We start from the raw sequence: 27567 nt of genomic DNA on the forward strand, positions 1-27567 counted from the left end.
GATATACACTGCAGTAGATAGATATTTTATACTGTAACACAGTATCTTTCATTTTTATTTCATCTCATTTCCAATTTACCAAGGGCCTGTTTCAGTAGAAAATTTGTCTAGTTTCTGCCCTGCAAAATAAAGTGTAAGACAGTGGAAAACACAGAAAATTAATTTTCTGCCGCAATGCCTAAACAGTCGATTAAAATGGAATTGGATCCTTAAATGTTAGTTAAAAAGTCTAATTCATTTTAATCTCATCAAATACACTGAAATTGGCAAATCACATATAAACGTCATTTTCGCTTAGAATAAATGAAAAGATGCTGAGTCCTGAGCACATCAAAAAGAGAATGCAGGTACTCGAAGGGCAATTACTAGTGATCAGCAGCGACACTCCAGGGTACAGTACCTTCTGCTTTGATGAATTGCACATTCAACTAGACAACTTCAAGACAACTACACTATTGGGTTACAGATACAAACAGGATTATAGTTACTTTAGCATGGAGAATCAGATTTTCATTCTTCAAGAATGACTAAAATTCCCCAAACTTTTTCGATCCACAGATGGTACTAATTTGAACAAACCATTCCATGCCTCCTAGAGTAATCATTCAGCTTGTTTAAATTTTCTAAACATGATTCAACTATGAAGTGATCAACGTTCACAGTAAAATTACTTCAGATAACAAATTGCATTATTCAGGAATTATCTTTTACGATCTGATGCTTTCACTGGAGATGCAACAAAGGTCTGCATATATACCCCCATAGACATGTTTCTGTTTTAATACACATCTAAATGTAATTGTATTAACCTTCACTGGCCTCCAGAAAGCCACTATACAAATAAAAAGCAAGAAAAGGATGTTAGTTTTGGTATACATTGGGACATTAACTGTCCAGAGTTGTGTTCTGACTAGCTGGTTAGACCTTTGATGCTAATCTCATATTTAAATCCCCCAAGACATCACAAGCCTCATTATAATGTGATCAATCTATTTAAGTATTTGCCTAATAAAAATATTCTTTCCTGATTATATTTTTTTCATTATAACACAATAAGGAGTATGGAGCAGTCTAAAATATAAAGGATTTGTTTTCATTCTATTTAGCTTTTGAATTCATAACCATGAAACAGAGGACAGGGGTGCTGGAACAATTGTTATACTGGGGGTGCTGTGAGCCATTGAACCAAACTGTGAACTCTGTATATAAGGGAAACCACTTACCATCCATCAGCACCCCCACCATCCCTAGTTCCAACAACTATGTCAGAGGAGCTTGCTGACTGTGAAGTACTAGTGAACTCAGTATCTGCACTGGTGCAGGGATGAGGAATTTCTAAGCAGTGTTTAAAGGTGGCCAAACTTCAAAGCCAAGCACCAAGTCCCTTAAACTCCCTACTCTCACCTGGCTGTGATGCTAATCAGGAGCCCCAAAGCCTATGGACTGCTTTCAGGTTAAGCTTTTATTTAAGAACCTAAGTGGAAGCAAATTCCAGATGCAACAAGCACCTGAATGTGAATCAAACATTCACAGAGTGAGGGAGGCAAAGGAACTGGGCTCATGGATATGGTATACAAAGCTAGGCCAAACTGAAGAGACAGGCAGGTGAGTTTTGCAACAAAAATTCTATTCATCATGCTGACACAAGGGCAATAAAGGACAAAAAAAAAATCCAATCTGCTGAGAAAGGAAAGAAGATGGTTCTGACTGTAGAGGTTGCTGAAAAGGATGGGGAAAGAAAAAAAGTAATGTGATATGCCTAGTTCCTAACTAAATTAATGAAAAGAAATCTGCCTTCAGAACAGCTGCCTTTAGCAGGGAGTTTGCAGTAAAAGAATAATGGTGGCCTATAAATCTGCTGCATGGTATTAAGAGCATCAAAAGAAGTGAAGTGAAGAACCTGGAATAGATACATACTGGAATATAACAAAAAAGGAAATTAAGAAAATAAATATTTGGAGGACTTTGTATTCATAAAATTATATTTCATGGAGAATTCTTAAGGGCCAAACTGTGATACTCCTGCTTACACTGAGTAGTACTTTTCTCTACAGGTAGTTCTACTGAGGTCACTGGGATTACTCATGGTATAAGGTACCATTCAGTGTGAGTAAGGCATTGCAATCTGGCCCTAAACGGTGATATCTTTTTTTTTTTTTTTTTTTTGGACTGGATGCTAATTTGCTGACATAAAAATGTAAAAAAAAAAAAAGTTAGCTTTTATTTTTTCCCATGATTTTGTCGCTGATCTGATATTATGGACCAGATTTTTAAGAGTTCAACCCTCACGGCTAAGGTCAGATTTTGAAAAGACCTCAACACATTGGCTGATAAGCTCTTTTGAAAATCTAGTCCTTGTTTAGCTGCCTAAGTGAGAGCTGAACTCTTAGGAAAATCTGTCCCCAATTGTGGATTCTGAGCACTTGAAAATTTAGGCCTACAGGCCTAATAATATTTCCACTGAAATCAATTGGAATATATCATAGGAGAAGGATCGTACCCTTCATTTAATATGCTCACTCAAGAATACAGTATGAAAGGTTTGAGAATTACATACAGAGGAGGAATGGATTTCTTGAACTGTAAAACACACACAGTGGATCTAGTCCTGTAAAAGTGGTGATTGCCCTCAACACTCATTTATTTCAATGGGTATTGAGAATGCTCATCATTTCAAAGGGTTGGGCCATTACAGTAAGCAACATATGTTGGACACTTACTTTTAAACAAGTAATGCATGCGACTTGCAAACTTTTTCTAATTTAGCTCTGCATACATTTTGTCACCATTTTTCACTCAGTTAATCCAGCACTGAGGGGTGTGTGTGTGTGTGTGTGATTATTTTTTTTTAAAGATAAAGCTTCTTTATTTGACTTGTGCTATGGAATTCCCTAGTAAGTAGAAATAGTAGAAATCCCTGAAGAGTAATTGGTATTGTAAAATTCCCTACTGGTTTTGATTTATCTGCTTAAAGGAAAAGAATCAATGAAATTTATTTTGACCTTCCATAATAAAGAAAAAATCTAAAGCTGTAGCAGCAAAGAATTCACCATGTTTGTTAGGTCAGGTGAACAAGCAACTGAGAACCCATTAACTTTATCTTGTAGTTAGACACACCTGATAATGGGTGAATCACAAATTAATACATAATAATAATGTACTGAGCACATGTAAGTATGGGAACCAAATGAACTTCTGTAACAGAAGGAACTCTTCAGAAATCATTGTCATGATCTCACTCTGCAATTATTTGAATGCGTTATATTTTAAGAAAATCATGGAAGCTACCAGATTGGCAGCAGTGAGTGATTAAGTCTTTTTTTCCATTATGGGACAAACCCTGCTCTTGTTTAAAGTGTCAGCAAGGGAAGAAGAAGCCCCTTCATCTCACATGTGGGTGCGCTACACCAGGCTGACATATCACATAATACGTTTTTCATTCCACTAGTATCTCAGGATGGTGTTAAACAGCAGCTACTAAAGCTAGACATTTTTAATTAGCAGATCCAGATAATTTACATCCAAGTGTTTTAAAGGAGCTGGCTGAGGAGCTCACTGGACTGTTAATGTTGACTTTCAACACATCTTGGAATACTGGGGAAGTTCCAGGAGACTGGAAGAAAATTAATGATGTGCAAATATTTTAAAAGGGTAAATGGGATGACATGTGTAATTATAGGCCTGTCAGTCTGACATTGATCCCAGTCAAGATAATGGAGCACCTGATATGGGATTTGATTAATAAAGAATTAAATGAGGGTAATATAATTAATACCAATCACCATGGGTTTATGGAAACAAGATCCTGTTAAACTAACTTGATTTTTTATGAGATTGCAAGTTTGATAAAGGTAATAGTGTTGACGTAATATACTAAGATTCTGTAAAGCATTTGACTTGGTACCGCATGACATTTTGATTTAAAAAGCTAGAAAAGATATCAAATTAACATGGCACATATAAAATGGAGTAAAATCTAGCTAACTGATAGGTCTCAAAATGTCACTGTAAACAGGATATCTCATTGAATGATATATTTCTAGTTGGGTCTTGCAGGGATCAATTCCTGGCCTTATCTATTTTGATTAATTGATCTGAAATAAAAACAAACTCATCACTGAAAAAAGTTTGCAGATGACACAAAAATTGGGAGAATGGTAAATAATGAAGATGACAGGTCACCAATACAGAGCAACCTAGATTGCTTGGTAAGATGGGCTCATGCAAACAATATGTGTTTTAATATGGCTAAATGTAAATGTATAATCTAGGAACAAAGAAAGTAAACCATACTTACAGGATGGGCGACTCTATCCTGGGAAGCAGTGACTCTGAAAAAGACTTGAGGGTTGTGATGGATAATCAGCTGAATATGTGATTCCCAGTGCAACAATGTGGCGAAAAGGGCTAATGTAAACCTGGGATGCACACAAATGGGAATCACAAGTAGGAGCAGAGAGGCTATTTTACCCTGCATTTGGCACTGGTATGACTACTGCTAGAATACTGTGTCCAGTTCTGGTATCCACACTTCAAGAACGATGTTTATAATTTGGAGAGGGTTGAGAGAAGAGCCAAGAGAATGATTAAAGGATTAGAAAACATGCCTTATAGAGATAGACTCAAGGATTTCAATTTATTTAGCTTAACAAAAAGAAGGTTAAGGGGTGGTTAAGGCTAAGTCTGTAAGTACCTACAGGGAAAACAAATATTTAATAATGGGCTCTTCAATCTAGCAGATAAAGATTTAACAAGATCCAAGGGCTGAAAGTTGAAGCTAGATATATTCAGAATGGAAATAAGGCATAAATTTTTAATGGTGACAATAATTAACTTACCCAGGGTCCATGGTGGATTCTCCAACACTGAATTTTGAAATAAAGAGTGGATGCTTTTCTTAAAATATTCTATAGGAACGATTTTGGGGAAGTTCTATTGTCTGTGTTATACAGGACATCAGATTAAATGATCACAATGGTCCCTTTTGGCCTTTGAAACTATGAATCTATGAAGAAGAAAGAATAGGATCTTTTGGGGGCAGGGGCTGTCATTTACTATATATGTATGAACAGCACCTAGCACAATAGGATCCTGACCTGGTTGATGACCCTACATGCTAACGCAATATAAATATTAAATAATACTAGGAGACAGTAAGGAAAATTACACCGTGCACCACAACACTGAAAATAGAGCCTGGCAAACTAACTTGATATTTTTTCTTCATGCTGAAAATAGTATGTTTAATTTAGTGTGTGTGTGTGTCTAAGAAACAGTGAGCATGGATTGAGTAAAATATAAAATTTACAAATGAAACATAATAGCAGTTTCTATTTTTAATTGTTCAACATTTTGGAATTAAAAATGGTACTTGAATATACTTAATTTTTATTTGCAAATGACTATTAAATTTGTCCTAGACTCTAGAGTTTGGTAAACTTGAACAGGTTTAAAATAGTCTTTTAGAGAACATTTTCTTACCAGTTTAAGGCAGTTTTTGTCCTCTGAAAATTCACCCAACCCTAATGAAATCCCATTATAATATGTATCTTTCCTTGGATATAATCTAAGGATAGTTATTCAGTCCTAAAATCTTGCTATATTATCTTTCATATCCTATATAAAATATTTAAACACAAAGTAATGTAACTACCACAGAGTTCATCGTTTTTTTGTGGGTCATAACATACTCTACCCTGGTACAAGTGGTTTACCATGACAGCAGAGCTAGATTAGACACCAAACTCTAATCTCCCCATAAATTTAATCTTCATGATCCATGTTTAGTAATACCCAGATATGAACAAGTTTACGTAAAAAAAAAAATCAAATAGTCTTTGCAAGGAATGTAAAGGTCAGACACTATGCAATGAGACACTGAACCAAATTTGATTTCACTTTATGTCAAAAATAAATGCATTGTCAGTGACTCAGTGCTGGCTATGTATTCTGTAACTAATCTTAGACCACCATAAATAAGAAGCTGACAACAGCTATAAAACTGTTTCCATTCCCTACCATGAATCTTCGATTCCTAGTAGCCACTCATCAGAAAACAATTCATGTGAACACACAGTTTAGAAGATATTGTCCTAATAACCAGTTTGTTGTAAATATGACTAAATGCTAAAATTTAAACCAAATGTTAAACAACACGAGTCTGAGCTACAGTTCTTTTAGAGCAATAATCCATATTTTGTAGTTTTAGGGCCTAGTCCTGCAGCCCTTACTTGGGCAAATATTCCATTAATAATGCACATGGTATTCCAAAATAAATCAAATTTGGGTATAAAAAAGCAATGTCTTCAGGTAAAATTATAGCTAGTGTAGGCCCTGATAGAGTAAAGCAGATAAGCACTGACTTATATCTATCAGAATTCAACACGACATTTAAGATCATGCCTCACTTTAAGCATGTGCTTAAATCTTATTGACTGCATGAGGACTTGAGCACATGCGTAAAATTAAGAATGTGCTTAAGTGCTTTGCTGAATCAGGGCATGAAGGGGTTGGTGATCACTTCACCCTTGGTCCATCACACTCCAGATTAGAAGACTTTCAAGAAAATAATGCAAGATGCTATTTCCCGAGGTCTTTCCAGGTGGAAGTTTTTTGAGGGGCTGAGTAGGGCTGAATGACAAAGGATGGAGGGAGAGAAGTTTAAGTTTACTGTGATGGACTGGAAGTTCCTTTTATTTTCAATTTAATCTATGGAGTTTTTGAATGCATGCATAATTAATATTCTGCACCTCAAATGTTGGACAGGCACTTTTGTAAACATAACTGTCAAGGTTCCTCCCCCACTCTGAACTCTAGGGTACAGATGTGAGGACCTGCATGAAAAACCTCCTAAGCTTATCTTTACCAGCTTAGGTCAAAACTTCCCCAAGGTACAGAATATTCCACCCTTTGTCCTTGGATTGGCCGCTACCACCACCAAACAAATACTAGTTCCTGGGGAAGAGCTGTTTGGAAACCTCTTTCCCCCCAAAATACTTCCCAAAACCTTGCACCCCACTTTCTGGACAAGGTTTGGTAAAAAGCCTCACCAATTTGCCTAGGTGACTACAGACCCAGACCCTTGGATCTTAAGAACAATGAACAATCCTCCCAACACTTGCACCCCCCCTTTCCAGGGAAATGTTGGATAAAAAGCCTCACCAATTTGCATAGGTGACCACAGACCCAAACCCTTGGATCTGAGAACAATGAAAAAGCATTCAGTTTTCTTACAAGAAGACTTTTAATAGAAATAGAAGTAAATAGAAATAAAGAAATCCCCCCTGTAAAATCAGGATGGTAGATACCTTACAGGGTAATTAGATTCAAAACATAGAGAACCCCTCTAGGCAAAACCTTAAGTTACAAAAAAGATACACAGACAGAAATAGTTATTCTATTCAGCACAATTCTTTTCTCAGCCATTTAAAGAAATCATAATCTAACACGTACCTAGCTAGATTACTTACTAAAAGTTCTAAGACTCCATTCCTGGTCTATCCCCGGCAAAGACAGAATATAGACAGACCCACAGACCCTTTGTTTCTCTGCCTCCTCCCAGCTTTTGAAAGTATCTTGTCTCCTCATTGGTCATTTTGGTCAGGTGCCAGCGAGGTTACCTTTAGCTTCTTAACCCTTTACAGGTGAGAGGAGTTTCCCTCTGGCCAGGAGGGATTTTAAAGGGGTTTACCCTTCCCTTTATATTTATGACAATAACTAATAAAATAAACATTTTTTCCAAGAATAAAAATTTGAAAAATGTACTAAAATGGGGGTTGCAAAGCTAAATGAGTTTTCAGGCATGCCCTGTCATTCCAATGAAATAAATACCTAACCAACATGTAACATTACATGGTGCTACATTGAAATCTATAAATTAATTGATTTTTTCCAATAATACAAAAGATGCAGAGAAAACATTATGCTCAAATAAATGAGGAAAATCTCTCAAATTATATCAGTCAAAGAATAAAATAATGGACTACATTCCAATATCCTATCATACATAGGGTTACCAGATAGAAACAGAAACAACGGGACAGGGGGTGGACGGTAATAGGCGCTTATATAAAAAAAAGTCCCCAAAAAAGGGACTGTCCCTTTAAAAACGGGGCATCTGGTCACCCAAATCATACACCCTTTTAAAATAAATTCACACTGTTATGATGGGGGAGCACCTCTTAAAGGTCGTCATTCAATTGAAGTCAATGGGAATATTTCTATTGACTTCAGCGGGAGTTGGATTGAAACTGTAAATTCTCTAAATCTATATTTTCCAAGTAAATTAGGTAACCTTATTCACTGTAGATCAGTTACCTAACAGCTCTTTACTCTGGGAATAATTTCTATCACAATCCCAATGTATCCAATATTTTAATTGTTCATAAAGATCTGTTAAATAGTTTGAATACAATTTTCAGTTTTTTGGTGGTTTATGGACTGTTCATTTCAAATATTCACTATTCATCATTCACAACTAAGTTATGTGGAAGTGTTGCCTCATTTTTGATTGGATAACTGAAATATTTACATGAAAACTAGTAACAATTACTGAGAAATAAACAACAAGTAGCAGATATTCTTCCTCAGATACAAATATGCTTGTTTTCATGTGAATACAGTAGTCCTACGCAGTACAGAGATGTCCCCATACAGAAAATAAAAGGCATGAGTATGTTCACAAATAACAGACGAAAACGTACACAAGTATGGTTGAACTGAACAGCCAAATCAGAATCTGAATGAATCTTCATTAATGCTGTTTAGTCAGTATTCTTCCAGCTATAACTCCAATTATCGGCCCTTTCAACATTCAAGTGTCATTAAAGGCATCCCATTTTACAAATTCTCCCTAGATACTTTTTGTTTCTTTGCGATAAAATCAACCCAACATTTTATATTTCTTAGATGGAACATTAAGTAAAAATAGGTAGAGCTCCCAGGTCCATACAACAAGAGATGACAAAATAAAGAGGAATTTGTTAAACTTCTGGCAAATCAGACTTTAATAGATCTCTCCACCGATTTTTGTATTTCCTTTATGTCTGCCTAAGAATTAGAAAGTCCCTTACTAGAAGCTTTTTTTGAACTATCAGAGCTGGACAAACTACATTTAATATTCAGGCAGAATTTACGAAGATCCAAGCTGGGTACCAACCCTGCATCCCTCACATGCATGTGAATAGCCCCATTTACCTCAACTTGAAGAAAAATGTTACACTACAATATACTTTCAAATATACCCCCACTAGTAATGTAAGCAAGAATTTCTGATATGACATTAACACCATACTTATCTGACTTATCATTATTTATGAAAGACAATTAGTTAGTTCTTATTAACAGAGAGAAACTAATAATAAGAACTCATTAAAACACACATTACTTATTTCAGAGATGAGAGAGAAAAACATATTCCAACTGGGAATGATTTTATATGTTTCTGGATGTATCCAGGCCTTTCAAGGCTGGAGAGGCAAAATTAAAGCTCCCGTTCATGCAAGTAGTGCCACTGAAAAAGTAGCCCCATTATTAAATAGTAAAAGGAAGTGTGAAGATAACCTCTTTATTAAAAAGGCATAGGAATTAATTCCCCTAAACTGTCTAATTCCTCTAAACTGCCATCTTTTCCCCTGTTAAAAAGTTCATTTCAATGATAGATTAAGATGACAAACATTGGAGGAAGTTAAACGATTTTATTGATTAACAACCTCTGAATGATAGCACTTCTAATGAGTGAATTAGTAGTATTGGCTACTTAACATTAAAACAAAGGATGTCACTGGCAGAAATACCACTATGTCATACAAAACCTTCCCAGTAATAACATTCAATAGGTGAGGTCACCAGCAAAAGGGTGAAAACATACCCAATCTAGCTATAAGCCAATGCATACTAGGACTGGGTGATAAAGTATTAATAAAATAAGAACTCAAACTTAACATGGCAAGAACGTAACTCTTCACTTGTACTTCCAAGTCCCACTGACTTTCTCCACTGGCTATTCCATGATAAACTCTGTCCCTTGGGAACACAATCAAGGACATTTTAAGAGAGGGGTTGGAGAGCAGGCCCGACTTCTCACCATCTGATAGTAGATTTAAACTGTGATTATACTTGACTAGGGAAAGGATTGGGATGCTGTAGTAAATGTAAGAACAGCATCACTGATCTAAATATTCAATTGTCATTTAAATTAAAGTAAAATTTTAAATCCAAAAATTGTTACCTTTTTCTGGAAATGTGCTGGCATTGCATATCTGTTCTTTTCCTTCACCAGCAGATGTTGCAGCTTTTATTTTAAATTGGTAAGAAATATTTGATAGCAGATCTCTGAAAGTATGCACCTTATCATAAGCAGAAATGCTTGTAGAATTCCTTTCAAATATTATGATGTAATGTGTAATCACTCCATTTGACCTAGAAGGTGGGTCCCAGTGCACTAGAATTGACTGCCAACTTGTTGCAGTACACTGAACATTCTGGACAACATCTGGAGCTTAAAAGATACCCATGCACCAAAGGTTAACATTTCCAAACAATCAAAAAGGGTGATCACGTAGTATACTCAGAGATGTAGGCATAATGTTTATAATAAGGATCAGGCATTCCAATGTCAGATAAATTAATACTGTAATAAGAACACTGGGGTAGAAGTGTTTTAAATGAAGAGATGTCCTTGATTATTTTTTATAGAAGCTTTATTTCCAGTAATTATGAACTTTACTGAAGCAGTGCTTGAAATGAAAAAAAGAGTGATAGTACATTATATTTCCTAAAACTAATGATATGCTCCAACTTCCCTTTTCACTTCTCTCTCCCATTTACACCCACATTTCCTCCCATTTTTTCTAATCAGCAGCACAGAAGAAAGTATGCAGTAATGTGAAAATGATACACTCCAAAAGAAAATTTTACTTATCCTTTAGCTTTCCTTCTCTCATTTACTGTACCCTATGGTTGGTAATCCTTACAGTAGTGTTGCGTCCTGCCCAGGAGTTTTGGGGGAGTCTTCAAAGATGTCACTCACAGGCAGCAGTTACCTTATTGGTCCCAACCTTTTGCTTTCCCCACAAGATGAATTCTTGTAAAGCTTCCTGGGCAGCTCATCAAATTTCATAGGTAAAAACAGTATTATATTTAACATGAAAACAAACAACTGGCTCCAACTTATGGAACAACTGATTAAATTTTCCCAGGGAAAGTCAGATTGTGGGATGTATTAATTAAGAGAAAAGAATCAACAGGAAAAGGTGGGGTTTTTTTCTCTCTCTTTAGTGAAGCCATGTCCAGTTATCCATACAGTAGGGAACTGACTAGCATCAATGTCCCAGAAATAGAAGGAAACATACTAATTACTACAGGTACAGAGGAAAATGGATCTCTTTAAAAATACATATATTTCTCTCCAGAGTTTGAAGAGTACTCCTTTCAAAAGTAGCAGCTGCAGAAGAAAGGAGATCACTTTGTATTTTTAGTAAAAGCATAGGGCTGAATCCTTTACCAAGTTAGTGCTGAGTGCATTTGGGTGAGGGAAAAGCAAAAGAGCTGTTTGTGGCTCCTCAATTCTGGGACCAGTTCTATGCCATCTCAGACCGCAGGGTAGTTTACAGTAGCATCCAGGCAAGGATAAAGGGAATGTGCTGACCGGTCCCCATGTTTCAAGGACTCAGTGGGACTCTATACACAAGGTAGCACTTATAGACTGGAGTATCTTTTTATGTTGCTTGTCTGCAGTCCTGATATTGAACACCTCCATGACACAGGAACATGCTGGAAGAAGCAGGAACTTGATGTGGCCAAGAGCATAAAAGCCAAACTGCAGCATGGAGCAGATTGGGAAAACCGAGACAGGAGGACTGGTCTTGTAGGAGCAAATGTGTGGCTGTGAGGGATCTGCTCATAGGAGAGTCACAAAGAAATTAAACTAGATGGCAAGAGCAGATAAAAGGTCAGGCTACTCAATGGGGAACACTGAACTGTGGGGAGATTTAAAAAAAAAACTTTTTTGCTGAAGCATGGGAGAGCTGCAGCGGGGCAGAGGTGCTTCAACAGAGTGGGAATAAAATGGAGGTTATTTCAGAATGTGTGTGCCTTATTCCAAATTAGTTTAAATGGAATAGGATAATTTGGAATATGGCATTCTTATTTCAGAATACGAGTGCCTACACAGAGAGTCAGTCAGGAAAAGTTAGTCTACTTTAAATTCACACCCTAACTTATTCTACATTAACTTTCATCTGTAGACTAGCCCTTAGATTCAGTGGCCAAAAATTGCCAAAAAAGGGGAGGGGCCCAATAAGCCCAAGAGAAAATATGAAGAAAGAGTTTTAAAATTACTGGGTCCCACTCTAAGGGCAATGTGCCATCCAGTAGAGGCAGCCTTCTGAAAGGAGGGATGTGGGAGAGGCTATGAGGTCACTGACCAAAAGAGACAGCTTTGACGACTGCCTCTGTAGCTGCTGGGCAGGACAAAATCCTACTGTAAGGATGGTGAGACATGCAGCTGCTAAAAATATAGATGGTAACAGATGCTAAACTGTATGATACTGTACAGCCACTAGTTGGCACTGTGTGTAAGATACCTTATTTAAACCAATCTCAGACATACCTTTCAGAGTATTAAATGATCTTATAGTGAACACATCTGATGTGTATAAGCAAGCTTTCTAACCAGTCCGTTATCGATACAGAAATACATGACATGGGGTCAGGAATAAACTAAGAACAGAAAGAGAAGGAAAATAGCAACAAAAGTTGTATACCAAAGGAACAAAGCAACAAAAGGTTGAAGACAGAAGGAACAGCAACAAAGATTGCAGGATCTCATCAACATGCCACTCTTCACTGCTCCAGAGAACTTCAGCTTTGATAAATCTTCATAATGGACAGACTGGAAACAGTATTTTGCAAGATTTCAAATTGCAAACAAACTCCACAAAGAAATTGGAGATATACCGGTATCTTCTTTAATTTATGCTATGGTGAAGCAAGCAGAGCATATCCTTACATCCTTTGAATTTACTGAATACAGTCACAAAGATGACTATGAAAGGGTATGTTTGATGCATACTTTATGTCTCAGAGAAATATGTTTTATGAAAGAACATGTTTTCATCTCAAGAATTCAAGAACCAGAAGAAAATATCAAATGCTTTTTAAGAGCTCTATATGCATTGGCTGAAAACTGTGATTTGGGGAATGAAAAACATGAAGATATCAGCAACAGGCTGGTTATTGGGTTAACAAACAAAAACCTTTCACAGCAGATACAACTGAAAAGAGATTTAACTCTAGCTACAGCTATACAGAAAGCAAAGCAGCCTCAGCTGGTGAGACCAAAATCGAAAGCAACTTGCCAAACTTGAAAAAAGAAGAAGCTGTTAAAAAGGCAGCACAAGTGCTAAAAGTCATTACCATAAGATTACTAAGGCTAGGAGAGATAACTCCCAGGTTATAAGGGACAAATTCCAGCCTACATACACACAGTGTGGAAACAGTCATGTCTCAAGAGATGATGCATCTCCAGCCAGAGGCACATGGTGTAATAAATGCATGAAATATGGACATTTTGCAGCTGTTTGCTGCACCAAAGCAGTCAGGGAGTTGACTCATATTACAAAGAATCAAGAGCCATTTCTGGGATCTACCACTTGTGATGACACAAACCTGTCTGGAGAGTGAACGTGATTATTCATAGCAAGACTATTGACTTTAAAAGCGACTGAGGAGCTGACCTCAAAGTCATCTCAGAAGGGACTTATAATCACCTTCAACTCCTCCGAGAGCTGAAGTCACCTGACACAGCTCTGACTAGCCACAGAGGTATTCTGTACTGCATGGGCCAGTTCACCACAGAAACAACTTACAAAAACAAAATCTTTGCATTCAGAGTGTATTTGATCAAAGGACCACAGACCAACTGCCTTCTCAGCCACAACGTGACAGCCATGATGAGCCTGGTGAGGGAGGTGGAAGAACTCAATGGAATATTTGGTGATATTGGACTGTTGAAATGAGATGCAGTATTAAAAAACCTTGAGACAATGCTCAACCATATAGTGTACATATATCTTACAGGATTCCTATCCCATTACTTCATAAAGTGGAAGCTGAGTTATAGAGAAGGGAGCAGACTGGCATAATCAAGAAAAGCTCTAATCCAACAGCATGTGTGTCCCAATAGTACTAGTTATAAAGTAAAATGGAAAAATACAATCTGTGTGGATCTTAAAAGACTTAATGGAGCAGTTGTAAGATAAAAAAAAATATTCTCTAAACACTGGATGACGTCCCTCCCCAAAGTGAAAAGAGCTACAGTATTCTCTGAGTTGGATGCCTCAAGCAGATTCTGACAAACTCCTTTAGCCAAAGAAAGTGCTAAACTAACATTTATCACACCCTTTGAGAGATTTTGCTTTCAAAGATTACCTTTGGGGATTACCAGTGCACCTGCAATTTTCCAAAGAAAGAAGGCAGAACTGTTAGCAAACACAAATGGAACTGTAGTCTTCGTGCATGATAGATATTTTGCTATAAGGGTCTTCCATGGAAGAATACAATAAAACCCTCCACGAAGTCCTAAGCCCAATCAGTCAGTCTGAACTGAAGCTAAACAAGGAAAAATGCATTTTCTGTCTACCCCAAATCGAGCTCTTGGGGCAGACAATAAACAAAGATGGAATCAGTGCTAGCCCTGAGAAAGTAAAAGCGATTAATTGAATGCACCAACTAATGTTCCAGAACTGAGACATACACTAGGGATGGTAAATTACCTTGGCTGGAATTCCACAAGTCCTTTCTACAGTGACAAAACCACTGAATGAACTGAAGTCCAACATATCTTGGCTATGGGGGCCATATCAAGAAATTGCCTATAAAAAGGTAAAAGAAATTATCTCAACAGCTCCAGTTCTTAAGTACTACGATGTGCACAAATCCACAATGGTCAGTGAGGATACAAGTAACTATGGCTGCCCAAGGCAGTACATTGTTTCAACAACATGGAATTTGGTGGAAGCCAGCTGCATTTTTCTCTCTCACTCACAGAAGTATAAAAGGATATGCACAGATTGAAAAGGAGTGCCTGGCAAGCATATGGGCATGTGAGGTATCTCTGTGGATTGGATTTGTTTATACTGATAACAGACCATAAACTGAATGTAACCCTCATCAGTGGAAAAGACTTGGATCAAGCACCCCTGAGAGGACAATATCTATTGCTTAGGTTAATGTGATTTAATCCAATTGCTAAATACGCGCCTGGGAAAAATCTTTTAGTAAAAGAGTCTGTCATAGAGCCCAGTGTTGCATTCAACTACCCATGAGTTCGAAGATGATGTAAAGGTGTGGAAAACACCAGTGTCAAAAAAGAGACTACAACAGCTACAAAAAGCAACTTTGATAGACTCGCAACTTCAGGATGTTTTAAGTTACACTGGGGTGACTGGCCCACGTATTTAAAGGACACTAAGGAAGTGACAAGAGGTTACTTTGTGGTGCATGGACAATTAAGTGAGTCAAATGGACTCATGATTAAAGTCAATTGCATCATAATTCCAAACTAAATGAGAGCCGAAATCCTAAACCTCACCCACAAAGGACATAAAGGATTAACAAAATGCTGTTAACAGCTGAAGCAGTCAGTGTGGTGGCCAGGCATCAACAAGGACATAAAGAATACTGTATCTGCAGTATGTGAACACTGCAGAACTAACTGGCCAACACAACACAAAGAACCTTTGTCAAGATTCCTTCCCCACTCTGAATTCTAGGGTACAGATGTGGGGACCTGCATGAAAACCACCCTAAGCTTATTTTTACCAGCTTAGGTTAAAACTTCCCCAAGGTACAAACTATTTTACCTTTTGTCCCTGGACTTTATTGCTGCCACCACCAAGCGTCTAACAAATATAACAGGGAAAGAGGGATTTAAAGGTGTTTACCCTTCCCTTTATATTTATGACACGCCCCCCAAATCACAGATAGGGTGAAACGCTGACTGTGATTTCTTCCTGGAGCTCTAGGAGAAAACAGAGTTAATAAGACACATGCACCTCTATATATACTACCAAGTATATAAAGACTAACAATATTTTTCACATCTCAAGGACGATTTTATCCAGTTGATTCTGGGAAACTTTCACGGGAGAGTGCATCAGCCACTTTGTTAGAAGCTCCTGAGATGTGTTGTATGTTGAAATCAAAATCTTGGAGAGCGAAACTCCACCGAATAAGTTTTTTGTTATTTCCCATGGCGGTATGAAGCCAATGTAGCGCAGCATGGTCAGTTTGCAGGTGGAAACGCCGTCCCCAAACGTATGGGCGTAGCTTTTCCAGAGCGTAGACAATGGTGTAACATTCTTTTTCACTGTCTGACCAGTTGCTTTCCCTCTCAGACAGCTTCTTGCAGAGAAACACTACAGGGTGGAATTCTTGATCCGGTCCTTCCTGCATTAAAACTGCTCCCACACCACGCTCCGACGCATCTTTGGTTACTAGGAACGGTCTGTCAAAGTCTGGGGCCCTTAGCACAGGGTCAGACATGAATGTCGCTTTAAGCTGGTTAAAGGCCTTCTGACACTCTTCGGTCCACTGAACGGCATTTGGCTGTTTCTTTTTGGTTAGGTCTGTCAGTGGGGCGACGATTTGGCTGTATTGCGGTACAAATCGCCTGTAATATCTGGCCAAGCCTAAGAAGGATTGGACCTGTTTCTTTGACTTTGGGACAGGTCACTTTTGGATAACATCCACTTTGGCCTTTAGGAGGTTGATAGTTCCTTGACTCACCTGGTGTCCAAGGTAAGTTACTCTGTTTAGGCCTATTTGACACTTCTTAGCCTTAACAGTCAGTCCTGCCTCCCTTATGTGCTCGAAGACTTTTTGTAGACGTTCCAGGTGTTCTGCCCAGGAATCCGAAAATATGGCCACATTGTCAAGGTAGGCGACTGCATATTCTCCTAAACCGCTAGGAGACCATCTACAAGTCTTTGGAAGGTGGTGGGTGCATTCCGCAGCCCGAAAGGGAGTACATTAAATTCATACAGCCCGAGATGTGTGGTGAAGGCTGACCTTTCCTTGGTGGATTCATCTCGCGGTACCTGCCAGTACCCCTTGGTTAAGTCCAAGGTAGAGATGAACTGGGCCCGTCCCAGTTTCTCTAATAGTTCATCTGTGCATGGCATTGGATAGTTGTCTGGGCGAGTTACAGCATTTAGCTTACGGTAGTCCACGCAAAAACGTATCTCCCCATCTGGTTTGGGAACTAGAACCACTGGAGATGCCCATGCACTGCCAGAGGGGCGGATTATACCCATCTGTAGCATATTCTGGATCTCCCGTTCTATAGCAGTTTTAGCTTGAGGAGATACCCCGTAAGGTTGGACTTTAATTGGGTGAGCATTACCTGTGTCAATGGAGTGGTATGCCCATTCAGTCAGTCCTGGGGTGGCTGAGAATGTCGGCGCATAGCTAGTGCACAGCTCCTGGATCTGCTGTCGCTGCATACACCCAAGGGTCATGGAGAGGTTCACCTCTTCCACGCCACCAGCACTTTTCCCTTCATAGTAGACACCTTCAGGCCACTCAGCGTCATCTCCTCGCTGGGCTGTAAACTGACAAACCTTTAATTCTCTGGATCCATTAGAAGAGTTGAGAGGCGGTGGGTTGCTCCGTGCCACCATCCAAGCTCTCTGGAGGCTTTCATCTGCTTCCTGTTCAGTCTGGAACTGTTCCCTTGATGCTGGAGACATCCGTTCCTCATTGGATTGTGGACCTATGCTTGGTCCCTCTGGAAGCGATGTAGGGGATGGGGCTGTTTCCGTTGACTGTGAACCGCTCTCCGCTGGTGCACTATGTTGGGGTTCAGGCTCCGGCTGAGCCTCTTGTGTAGGGTTATCGGCTGCTGCCAGTTCAGGTTCGGTGAGGCCCTCTGGTGTTGGGGTTGTAAGTACTGGATTCAGTGCTGGCAATGGGTCTGGTGCTGGTTGTTCTACTGGTTCCGGTTCTGGGGCTGGCTCTGTCTGGGTCTCTGGGACTGGATCTACTACTGCTGTTGCAGACATTGGCATGGGGTCCGGGTCCATCACCTCTGACCGGGTCCTGGTAGAAGTTTCCAGAACAGAGCTAGGCTTGACGGCTTGCTTAGCCTGGCTGCGGGTAACCATTCCCACCCTCTTGGCTAGCTTCACATGACTGGCCAAGTCTTCCCCCAACAGCATAGGGATGGGATAATCATCATATACTGCAAAAGTCCACTTTCCTGACCAGCCCTTGTACTGGACAGGCAACGTGGCTGTAAGCAAATTGAAAGAGTTGGACTTGAAGGGTTGAATTGTCACTTGGATCTCTGGGTCGATTAAACTGGGGTCCACTAAGGAAGCATGGATAGCTGACACTTGTGCTCCAGTGTCCCTCCACGTGGTGACCTTCTTCCCACCCACACTCACAGTTTCCCTCCGCTCCGAGGATATCTGGGAGGTATCTGGCCTGAGGACCTCTGGTGTAATTCCGGTGCAATGAACTGTAATCGGTTGGGGTTCTTGGGGCAGTTGGCCTTTACATGCCCTGGCTTGTTACATTTAAAACTTCGTCCAGCTGACGGGTCACTGGAGCGAGGTGGATTGCTGGAGAATGGTGTGGCAGGACGATAAGGCGTCTGGAATATTCCTTGGTGTGCAGTTGGGGCCTTGGGCTGCCCCCAGTAGTAGGGTGTGGTCTGAGGGTGTCCCTTCTGGTATCCGCTCCAACTGCGACCAGGGTTGTTCCTCTCTCCTCCCTCCACCTGTTTTGTTCCGGCTTGCCCCACCTCTCCGGCGGTCTGGGACTGCTCATATTGATCAGCATAAGAAGCAAGACTTTCTGCTGAGTCCCATTTCCTTATCCCATAAACACTGTTTTATTTCCTCCTTGGACATATTCAGGAATTGCTCCTGAGCTATCAAATCACACATTCTGTCAAAGCTAGTGACACCCCTTCCTTGGACCCATTTATCTAACAGATCCTTCATCTGGTTTAGATAAGCCACATTACTTAGTCCAGGCCCTCTCTTAAGGGTTCAAAATTTTACCCCGGACGTTTCAGATGTAAATTGAACTTGCATTAAAACCAACTCCTTGAACTTATTATAGTCAGAAGCCTCATCAATAGGCATCTTATTGAATATGTCCAGAGCTCTTCCAGTCAATTTTGCGACCAATGTGGTCATCTTGTGAGCTTCAGGAATTTTATGGAGAGTGCACAGTCTCTCAAAGGTGAGAAAATATTCAGCAATATCACTGGATTCATCATACTGTGGACATAGTCGCTCCCATTTGTGGATTGTTGGGGAAGGATGGTTAGGGTTATCCAGTAGATTCCGCTCAGGACTTTGCCTTCTCCATCTCCAGTGCATGCTTCCTCTCTTTTTCCTTCTCCGCCTCAGCATGCTTCCTCTGTTTTTCCTTTTCCTCCATTTCTTTTTCCCTTGCCTCCACAGCTCTCCTGTGGTCAGCCTCCCTTTCCTCCTGAGCATGCTTCTATTCTTTTTCCTTTGCCTCCATAGCTCTCCTGTGGGCAGCTTCTTTGGCTGTTTCTGCCTTGGGCTCAGTCATGTTTGCCTCTCTGTTTTTAACTAACTTTACACCCAAGAGTTAGAAATAAAAACAAACAAAAAAAAAACTTGGCTTGTCAAAAAAAAAAAAAAAAAAAGGTTGTGCTGTAACCGGATACCTGTGTTCTCTGATAGGGATTGTCAGCCTACAGAAAATTCCTTTAAAATAAACCTAATACCTGTGTCTCCAGGTAAATAGACAGAAAAAGCCTCTAGTTGCTCTTAGCTAAAAAAAAACAACCCACCTCTTCAGGTCTGTGAAGACTTGTGAATTTCCCTGCAGGAGGTTAACTACCCTGCCTTTAGGTAGAGAAAACTCCAGCTCACAAAAGACAATTCCCTTTTGTCTCTGCTCTGGCCCCCAAGCAGAGACAAAAAAAAACTAACTGCTTTCAGCTTAAAACCTGCTTTCCAGCAGCCCAAAGGGAAAAAAAATATTTCCTTTTAAAATCTGTGCTTCTGGTTCAAAAACTCTCAAAATGATTTCAAGTTAATCCCACCGCTCTGCCACCATGTCAAGGTTCCTTCCCCACTCTGAATTCTAGGGTACAGATGTGGGGACCTGCATGAAAAAAACCCTAAGCTTATTTTTACCAGCTTAGGTTAAAACTTCCCCAAGGTACAAACTATTTTACCTTTTGTCCCTGGACCTTATTGCTGCCACCACCAAGCGTCTAACATATATAACAGGGAAAGAGCCCACTTGGAAACGTCTTTCTCCCCAAAATCCTCCCAAGCCCTACACCCCCTTTCCTAGAGAAGACTTGATAAAAATCCTCACCAATTGCATAGGTGAACACAGACCCAAATCCCTGGATCTTAAGAACAAGGAAAAAAGCAATCAGGTTCTTAAAAGAAGAATTTTAATTGAAGAAAAAGTAAAAGAATCACCTCTGTACAATCAGGATGGTAAATACCTTACAGGGTAATCAGATTCAAAACATAGAGAATCCCTCTAGGCAAAACCTTAAGTTACAAAAAAACACAAAAACAGGAATATACATTCCATTTAGCACAACTTATTTTATCAGCCATTTAAACAAAACAGAATCTAACGCATCTCTAACTAGATTGCTTATTAACTCTTTACAGGAGTTCTGACCTGCATTCCTGCTCTGGTCCCAGCAAAAGCAACACACAGACAGAGAGAACCCTTTGTCCCCCCGCCCCCCAGCTTTGAAAGTATCTTGTCTCCCCACTGGTCATTTTGGTCAAGTGCCAGAGAGGTTATCTTAGCTTCTTAACCCTTTACAGGTGAAAGGGCTTTCCTCCGGCCAGGAGGGATTTAAAGGTGTTTACCCTTCCCTTTATATTTATGACAACCTTTAATAACACCGCCTCTACCAGACAGATCTTGGAAGAGACTAGCTGAAAATGTGAATTCAGAGGACACCATTACCTCGTCATCGTGGACTCCTTTTCCAGGTATACAGAAATAATGTACTTGAAAGACATACCATGTTGCAGTGTCATCAAGAAACTGAAGTGTACTTTTCACTCACTTCAGTATTCCAGAACAACTAGTGACAGACAATGGACCACAATTTACTGCAGCAGAATTTAAGTCATTCCAAATGAAATATGATTTTGATCATATTACTAGCAGCCCACATTACCCACAAGCAAATGGAGAAGCTGAGAGAGCCAAGAAAATCCTACAGCAGGAAGATCCATTCCTTGCTCTTCCTACAGCAGGAAGATCTGAGTTATGGATCAACACCAATAGCGGCTACCGATATAGTCTAGCAGAGCTCCTGATGGGAAGGCAACTCAGAACTCCTGTTCCAACTCTGGAAAAGAACCTATTTCCAAAGTGATCAGACATGAAGAGAGTAGCCAAATCAGATAAAAAGGAGAAAAGAGCTTATGAACACTTTTATAACAGACATTTCTCAGGTAGAAAACTGCCAGGTCTAGAATCTGGTGACCATGTTCATGTCCAACTGGACGGAGAAAAAGTATGGACAACTCCAGCTATCACAAAGAAAAAGAATTCAGTGCCCAGATCATATGTGATCGAGAGTGACAGTGGACAGTTCAATAGAAACTGTCGTCATCTACAGTTTACTCCTCAGAAAAAACAATCAGCAGAGCAAACTCTATAGATGGCCATTGCAGAACAAGATGTCTCAAGGATTCCAGTGACCACAGCCAATCATGGACAGTCAGATGACCAAGCTGCTATGCATTCAGGTCATGTAATCAGAAAACCAGAGACATTTAACAGATTGAAATTCAAAGATAGCATGATAGTGTAAATATTGTAAATGGTAGGAATGTAGAACTTAAAGGGGGTGATGTAAGGCAGGGGTCGGCAACCTGTAGCCCATCAGGGTAATCTGATTGTGGGCCACGAGACATTTTGCTGATGTTGACTGTCTACAGTCACGGCCCCCCGCAGTTCCCAGTGGCTGCGGTTCTCTGTTCCTGGCCAATGGGAGCTGCGGGAAGCAGCGGCCAGCATCTCCCTGCAGCCTGCCACTTTCCGCAGTTCCCATTGGCCAGGAAAGGCGAACCACGGCCACTGGGACCTGTGGGAGGGGGAGGGCTGCCTGTGGACGGTCAACATCAACAAAATGTCTCACGGCCTGCAATCTTATTACCCTGATGGGCCGCATGTGGCCCATGGACCGCAGGTTGCCCACCACTGATCTAAGGGAATGCTAAACTGTATTATATGGTTCAGCCACTAGGTGGCAGAGTGTGTAAAATACCTTATTTAAATTAACTTCAGCCATGACACATCTCGTGTGTATAACTATCTCTTTGTCCAGCTGCCACAAGTACTCCTTTTCTTTTTGCGAATACAGACTAACACAGCTGCTACTCTGAAACCTGTGATATTACTGTAACTTAGCTGCTTTCACAGTGATCTGAAATAAAACCTTAGTCTCCAAAGTTTCATATTTATCTAATTTTCCTCCTATTATCTGTGTGCTACAGAAAGATTTATAGGAGCCATATATGCCTATCCTTTCAGCCAAGGATATTTCTAATTCCAGACCTCCAACATCTTACTTGAAAAGTAACGACCTCACCTATCATGTACAATAGGAATGAGAGTGCATGTTGTGACAATGATATAATTTTGAGTTCCATTACATTTGGAGAGCAAAGGAAGAATGCTGTTCAGGTATAAAAGGAAATCTGCATAGACAATGCTGCAGTTCATTAAAAAAACAAAACAAAACTGTTTCTAACCTGATTCTTTTGTTGTGAATTGGACAATGTTACTGAACTGATTGCCATTTCCAACTCTTGTAAAAGCACAGACACTGATAAAATAGGTGCTGAATGGCTCTAATCCAAAAAGGTTTGCATCACTGTGTGAACCTGAAACATTCTTAGAAGAAGAAAACAATTGTTAGCACAAAATCCACATATTTGAACACACCGGGTCTCATCCTCCCCACACTGACATTAATGAGAGTGTTGGTACTGCAGTCTCGTCTCTTGCATCCTTCAAGTCTCCATGTCACACAAAATAGTCCAAGGTTTCACCTAAGGGGAAGCAGGGTCAAATCCTTTATCGTGCTACTTCAGATGTGCACAAGCCAGATTTTTTTCTGTACGAACAGGGTCTCTCTCTCAAGATTCCTTCTCTCCCTACCCACCCCCGCCCACTCACCAGAAATAACATGACAAAATATCAGAACAAAAAAATGAGAAAGACACAATGGAGAGCTTCTGTAGAAATATAGCAAACAACAAGAAATCACATTTATTTGCCCCTCTTCTTGTTTTTGAGGCTTTAGTTCCTATTCATGTTAGTGAGTGAGCCAAACCATAAAGTACGTATTATTTGATTGATTGAAAACACTGCTTTCCCATTCCCTTCCTTTCCACTCTTTCTCCCTCACTGTGGCTTGTGAAGAAAGTTTGTCAACGGAAGTGATTATAATTACAGTAGTATCACACCAGCAGCCTAACTCCACATATGCATCGTGTGCCAGCCTGTAGAGCTGCTGCCACAAACAAACACCCTCCTCTCCATCTGCACTGCCTCCATCGCTGATAGCACCTCTTCAGATATAGACTCTGCTGAAGGGAAGGATTTCCATATAACAGGTTGGTGCCAGCTTGAAGTGTCACTTTGGCTAACTTTTTCATCTTTGCTTGTTTATGGCATGATGCCCCTCCTGTCCCTCCAGCCCTTTTCCAGCAATTGGAGAGAAAGAGATAGGGGTGAATTCTTCTCCCCTACCTGAGACAAGAGACTATTTTGGGTGACACAGAAACATGCAGCGATGCAAGAGTACAGGCTATCCCTGGTAACAGCTGTTCCTGCAGCACTCACAGCCATCTCTTCATGGGACTGTAAAAGCAGTAGGGAGAGCTGTTCAGTTCTACTGTGAAAACAAAGGTAGATTTTTCAAAATAATGTTTAATTATACAACTTAGCTGTCTAGTGAGGCACAGTGGCCTCCCACTGAGCCAGAGGGCGAGAGGGACCAAGCTGTGAACCCTGGTGGGCGGAGCCAGGCTGTGCTTGCCCCTCCCACCAGAAATCAGAGGGAGGAACAGGAAGTATAAAGAGCAGGTCCCGGCGCTCAGCTGCGCTGCAGCCACCGAAGGAGCCAGATGCCTTTTACCTGCTCCTGAGCTGCGAGACTGCAGCAGACCCCTGTGGCACAAAGGACTGTCCAGAGCTGCTGGAGCCACCCACTGACCAAGCCATGGAGGAGGTACTGGGACTACCATTGGCCTTCTATCCAGACAAGCGAAAGGACCCCCTGTGGATCCAGGTACACCCTGAGATGAGGGGAGGAAGTGGCCCTGGGGCAGCCAACTTAATCTGGCTGCGTTGCTGCCAGAGATCTGGTCAGCGTGTTGTGGCTGGATTCACCACTGATCCAGTGGCAGCCCATTCTGCCCCTGTTAGGGCCCTGGGCTGGGACGCAGTGGAGTCGGGTGGGCCTGCATCCCCCTACCCTTTGCCACCTCACCCCTGGGGTGGCAGTCCCTCCTCTTTAGGCCAAGGAGCCTGTGTTTGTCGGCCATCTGCCAGAGCTAAGATGTCTGACCCTCTTGCTGCTTGGCCCTGAATACAGACCCGAGCCATAGACTCCTGACTACACCCACCCCAACTGCGGACCCATAACTGTTTGCTCCTTGGCCCTGATTGCAGGGTAGAGACCCTAACTGACTACCGCTCTGCCCGTACAGTCGGCCACAGCCTGGCTGTTGCTAATTCCCTAATTGTGGGTGACTCCCAGTGACGTAGTGAGGCGGACCCCACTGACCCAGAGGGGGAGGAACCACCACTAACCCACTACATGCTGCCATCTCCCTCTGCATGAACTGATCTGCCTGTCCCACTGCTGCACTCCGCACAGTCTGCTCTCTTGCATGTACTACTCTTCTTGTGACAACGTGAAAGAAGCTTTGTGTGTGGCACACACATCTCAGCAGAGTGCCACTGCTGGTCTCTATCACATTTAACTCTGTCTACTGTCATGCAGAGTCTGCCTACTGTCAGATTCCCTATGGCCTGTCCTCAGATGTGCAATGGAGGAGTTTTCACTTGTCCTGCATAATGGTAAGCGAAACTGAATTCCCTGTGCACAGACGTAGAAACTGCTCTGTCCCTATTCTATCAGGACCACATGATGTCCCCCGCAACCCTGCAGGATCCTGGGAACTCCTTCATGTGTTATAATAGCAGACTGTAAACGCCTTGGGGCAGGAACTGTCTTTTCAATTACACACATGTGCAGGGTCTAGAACAAAGGCGCCTAGATCCCTGGTTGGGACCGATTAGTGCACTACGAAGAAACAACAGGTGCATTTCCCCCACAACAGACATTATATAGCTGAGGGAGGAGGAGTGTGAAGCTCCACACAGTCCCTCACTGTGGACTGTGTCTTAAGGGATATGATTTAGCCCACAATATACATGCATTTCCATAACATCTTTTATCAGTGTCTTTTATAAAGGAACATTAGGGGGAAAAAGAAAATCACCATATCTAAGTTATGAGTTCATACAGTTTTGATTAATGCAGGACATACCTAGGCATATAAAAGGCCTTACATATTTTTGGTTTTGAGACATGAGTCAGATAGCCAGAAAAATCAAATGTATTTTTTCAAATACTTAAAACACTACTAAATATTATAAACATACCTGATAAAATATGGTTTGACTCTTGTTTTCATGAATCTTAAAACTATAGCTCTTAATAGCACCATTTGGCTGGGGACTTGGCCTCCATTTTAGCCACACAGAGTAGGCAGTATAGTTGAAAATAGTCAAATTCTGAGGAGGTGCTAATGGCACTGTGGGAGAAAATGCTCGTTAGTTCAAATTTACAATGTTAATTTTAGGCAAATATGAATACTTTGTAGGAGAAAAAGATCATGTCTGAGCTTAACCGAACCAATATTGTACTGCTATACTTTTAACAAAGAGCTCCCAACAACTCTTCACTCTTGCCCCATTTGCCTGTTATCAACTCTGCTTACCAAAGATGCACGTTGTTGGAGAAAGTAAGGGTGAGGAATGGGATAATCTATTCATGTTGTCTGTCATTTAAACAAAAGCATATTTTCATAACCAAGGAAGTATGAAAACATTTGGTAAAAAACAGAGTAGATGCTCTTACAGAATCATAGAAATGTAGGACTGGAAGGGACCTCAATAGGTCATGTAGTCCAGTCCCCTGCACTGAGGCAGACTAAATATAACTAGATCAAGTGTTTGTCTAACCTGTTCTTAAAAACCTCCAATGACGGAGATTCCACAACCTCCCTAGGCAATTTGCTCCAGTGCTCTAGAGAGTATGAAAGAGACTCATTAGATCACATACTCCATCCCAAAGGGCCACTAGACTATTTACTATAGTCTTATCAAAAAGAAAAGGAGTAATTGTGGCACCTCAGAGACTAACCAATTAATTTGAGCATGAGCTTTCGTGAGCTACAGCTCACTTCAGCGGATGCATACTGTGGAAACTGCAGAAGACATTATATACACAGAGATCATGAAACAATACCTCCTCCCACCCCACTCTCCTGCTGGTAATAGCTTATCCAAAGTGACCACTCCTCTACAATGTGCATGATAATCAAGGTGGGGATTTGTGCTGGAAATGGCCCAGCTTGATGATCACTTTAGATAAGCTATTACCAGCAGGAGAGTGGGGTGGGAGGAGGTATTGTTTCATGGTCTCTGTGTATATAATGTCTTCTGCAGTTTCCACAGTATGCATCCGATGAAGTGAGCTGTAGCTCAAGAAAGCTCATGCTCAAATAAATTGGTTAGTCTCTAAGGTGCCACAAGTACTCCTTTTCTTTTTGCGAATACAGACTAACATGGCTGTTACTCTGAAAATAGTCTTATCTAGCACTTCAATCAGTCTAGTTTGAAAGGTACACAACCAAAGTATCATACCTGTATCCTAAAATGTAGTACCTACTATTGTTACTAGTAGCATCTAAGATTACTAGAATTAAGATTAGTGCTTTCTAATATATATACACATATTTCCCCTCTCTACTTTGTGCATTATATATATATTGCGAGTGGGATGGCAGTGTGCAATGTAATCTGAAATAGAGCAAGGAGTGAAAAAAACCCTGTAAGGTTCTGTGAGTATTTTTAAGGAATATTTTCCGGGTGGGGGTGGTTGGTTGTTTTTCCCCAAAAATAATTGACACTTGGCAAATTATGATGCATTCCAAAGGCAAAAAGAAACTGATCTTCAGGTATTCTTATAAGCCCAAGGCTAAAAGTAATCTCTAGCAAAGATAATTTAGCACTATAATGGGTGAACTCTGCCAAAGGCAGGGAAATCTCACACGCTTCCTTTCAATTTGGTGGCAGAATTTTTAAAAGGGGCTCCTATGAGCCATTGAATGCCACCATTCTTGGGCACCTCAAATTTATTTTCTTGTGTAATTTGAGAAATAAACTAATATAGGCCCATAGTAGTGAGAGTTAAATAGTCTTCGGTCAGAGTGTGTCCTCCCCTACAGT

General features: G+C 40.6%; 1 protein-coding gene across 3 annotated transcripts in view; it reads right to left on the reverse strand.

Moving 5' to 3' along the window:
* PTPRQ (protein tyrosine phosphatase receptor type Q) overlaps window positions 1-27567 on the reverse strand; it is a 212322-nt gene that overhangs the window by 68215 nt on the left and 116540 nt on the right. For all 3 annotated transcript variants that reach the window (XM_043547169.1, XM_043547172.1, XM_043547163.1), the window contains 3 exons: window positions 25717-25868; window positions 22791-22932; window positions 10229-10498 (listed from right to left, as the gene is read on the reverse strand). In XM_043547169.1, coding sequence (XP_043403104.1) covers window positions 10229-10498; window positions 22791-22932; window positions 25717-25868 — 564 coding nt within the window. The remainder of the gene's footprint in view (window positions 1-10228; window positions 10499-22790; window positions 22933-25716; window positions 25869-27567) is intronic.

The sequence above is a fragment of the Chelonia mydas genome, chromosome 1 (assembly GCF_015237465.2).
Source record: "Chelonia mydas isolate rCheMyd1 chromosome 1, rCheMyd1.pri.v2, whole genome shotgun sequence".
In the NCBI taxonomy this organism is placed as follows: Eukaryota; Metazoa; Chordata; order Testudines; family Cheloniidae; genus Chelonia; species Chelonia mydas.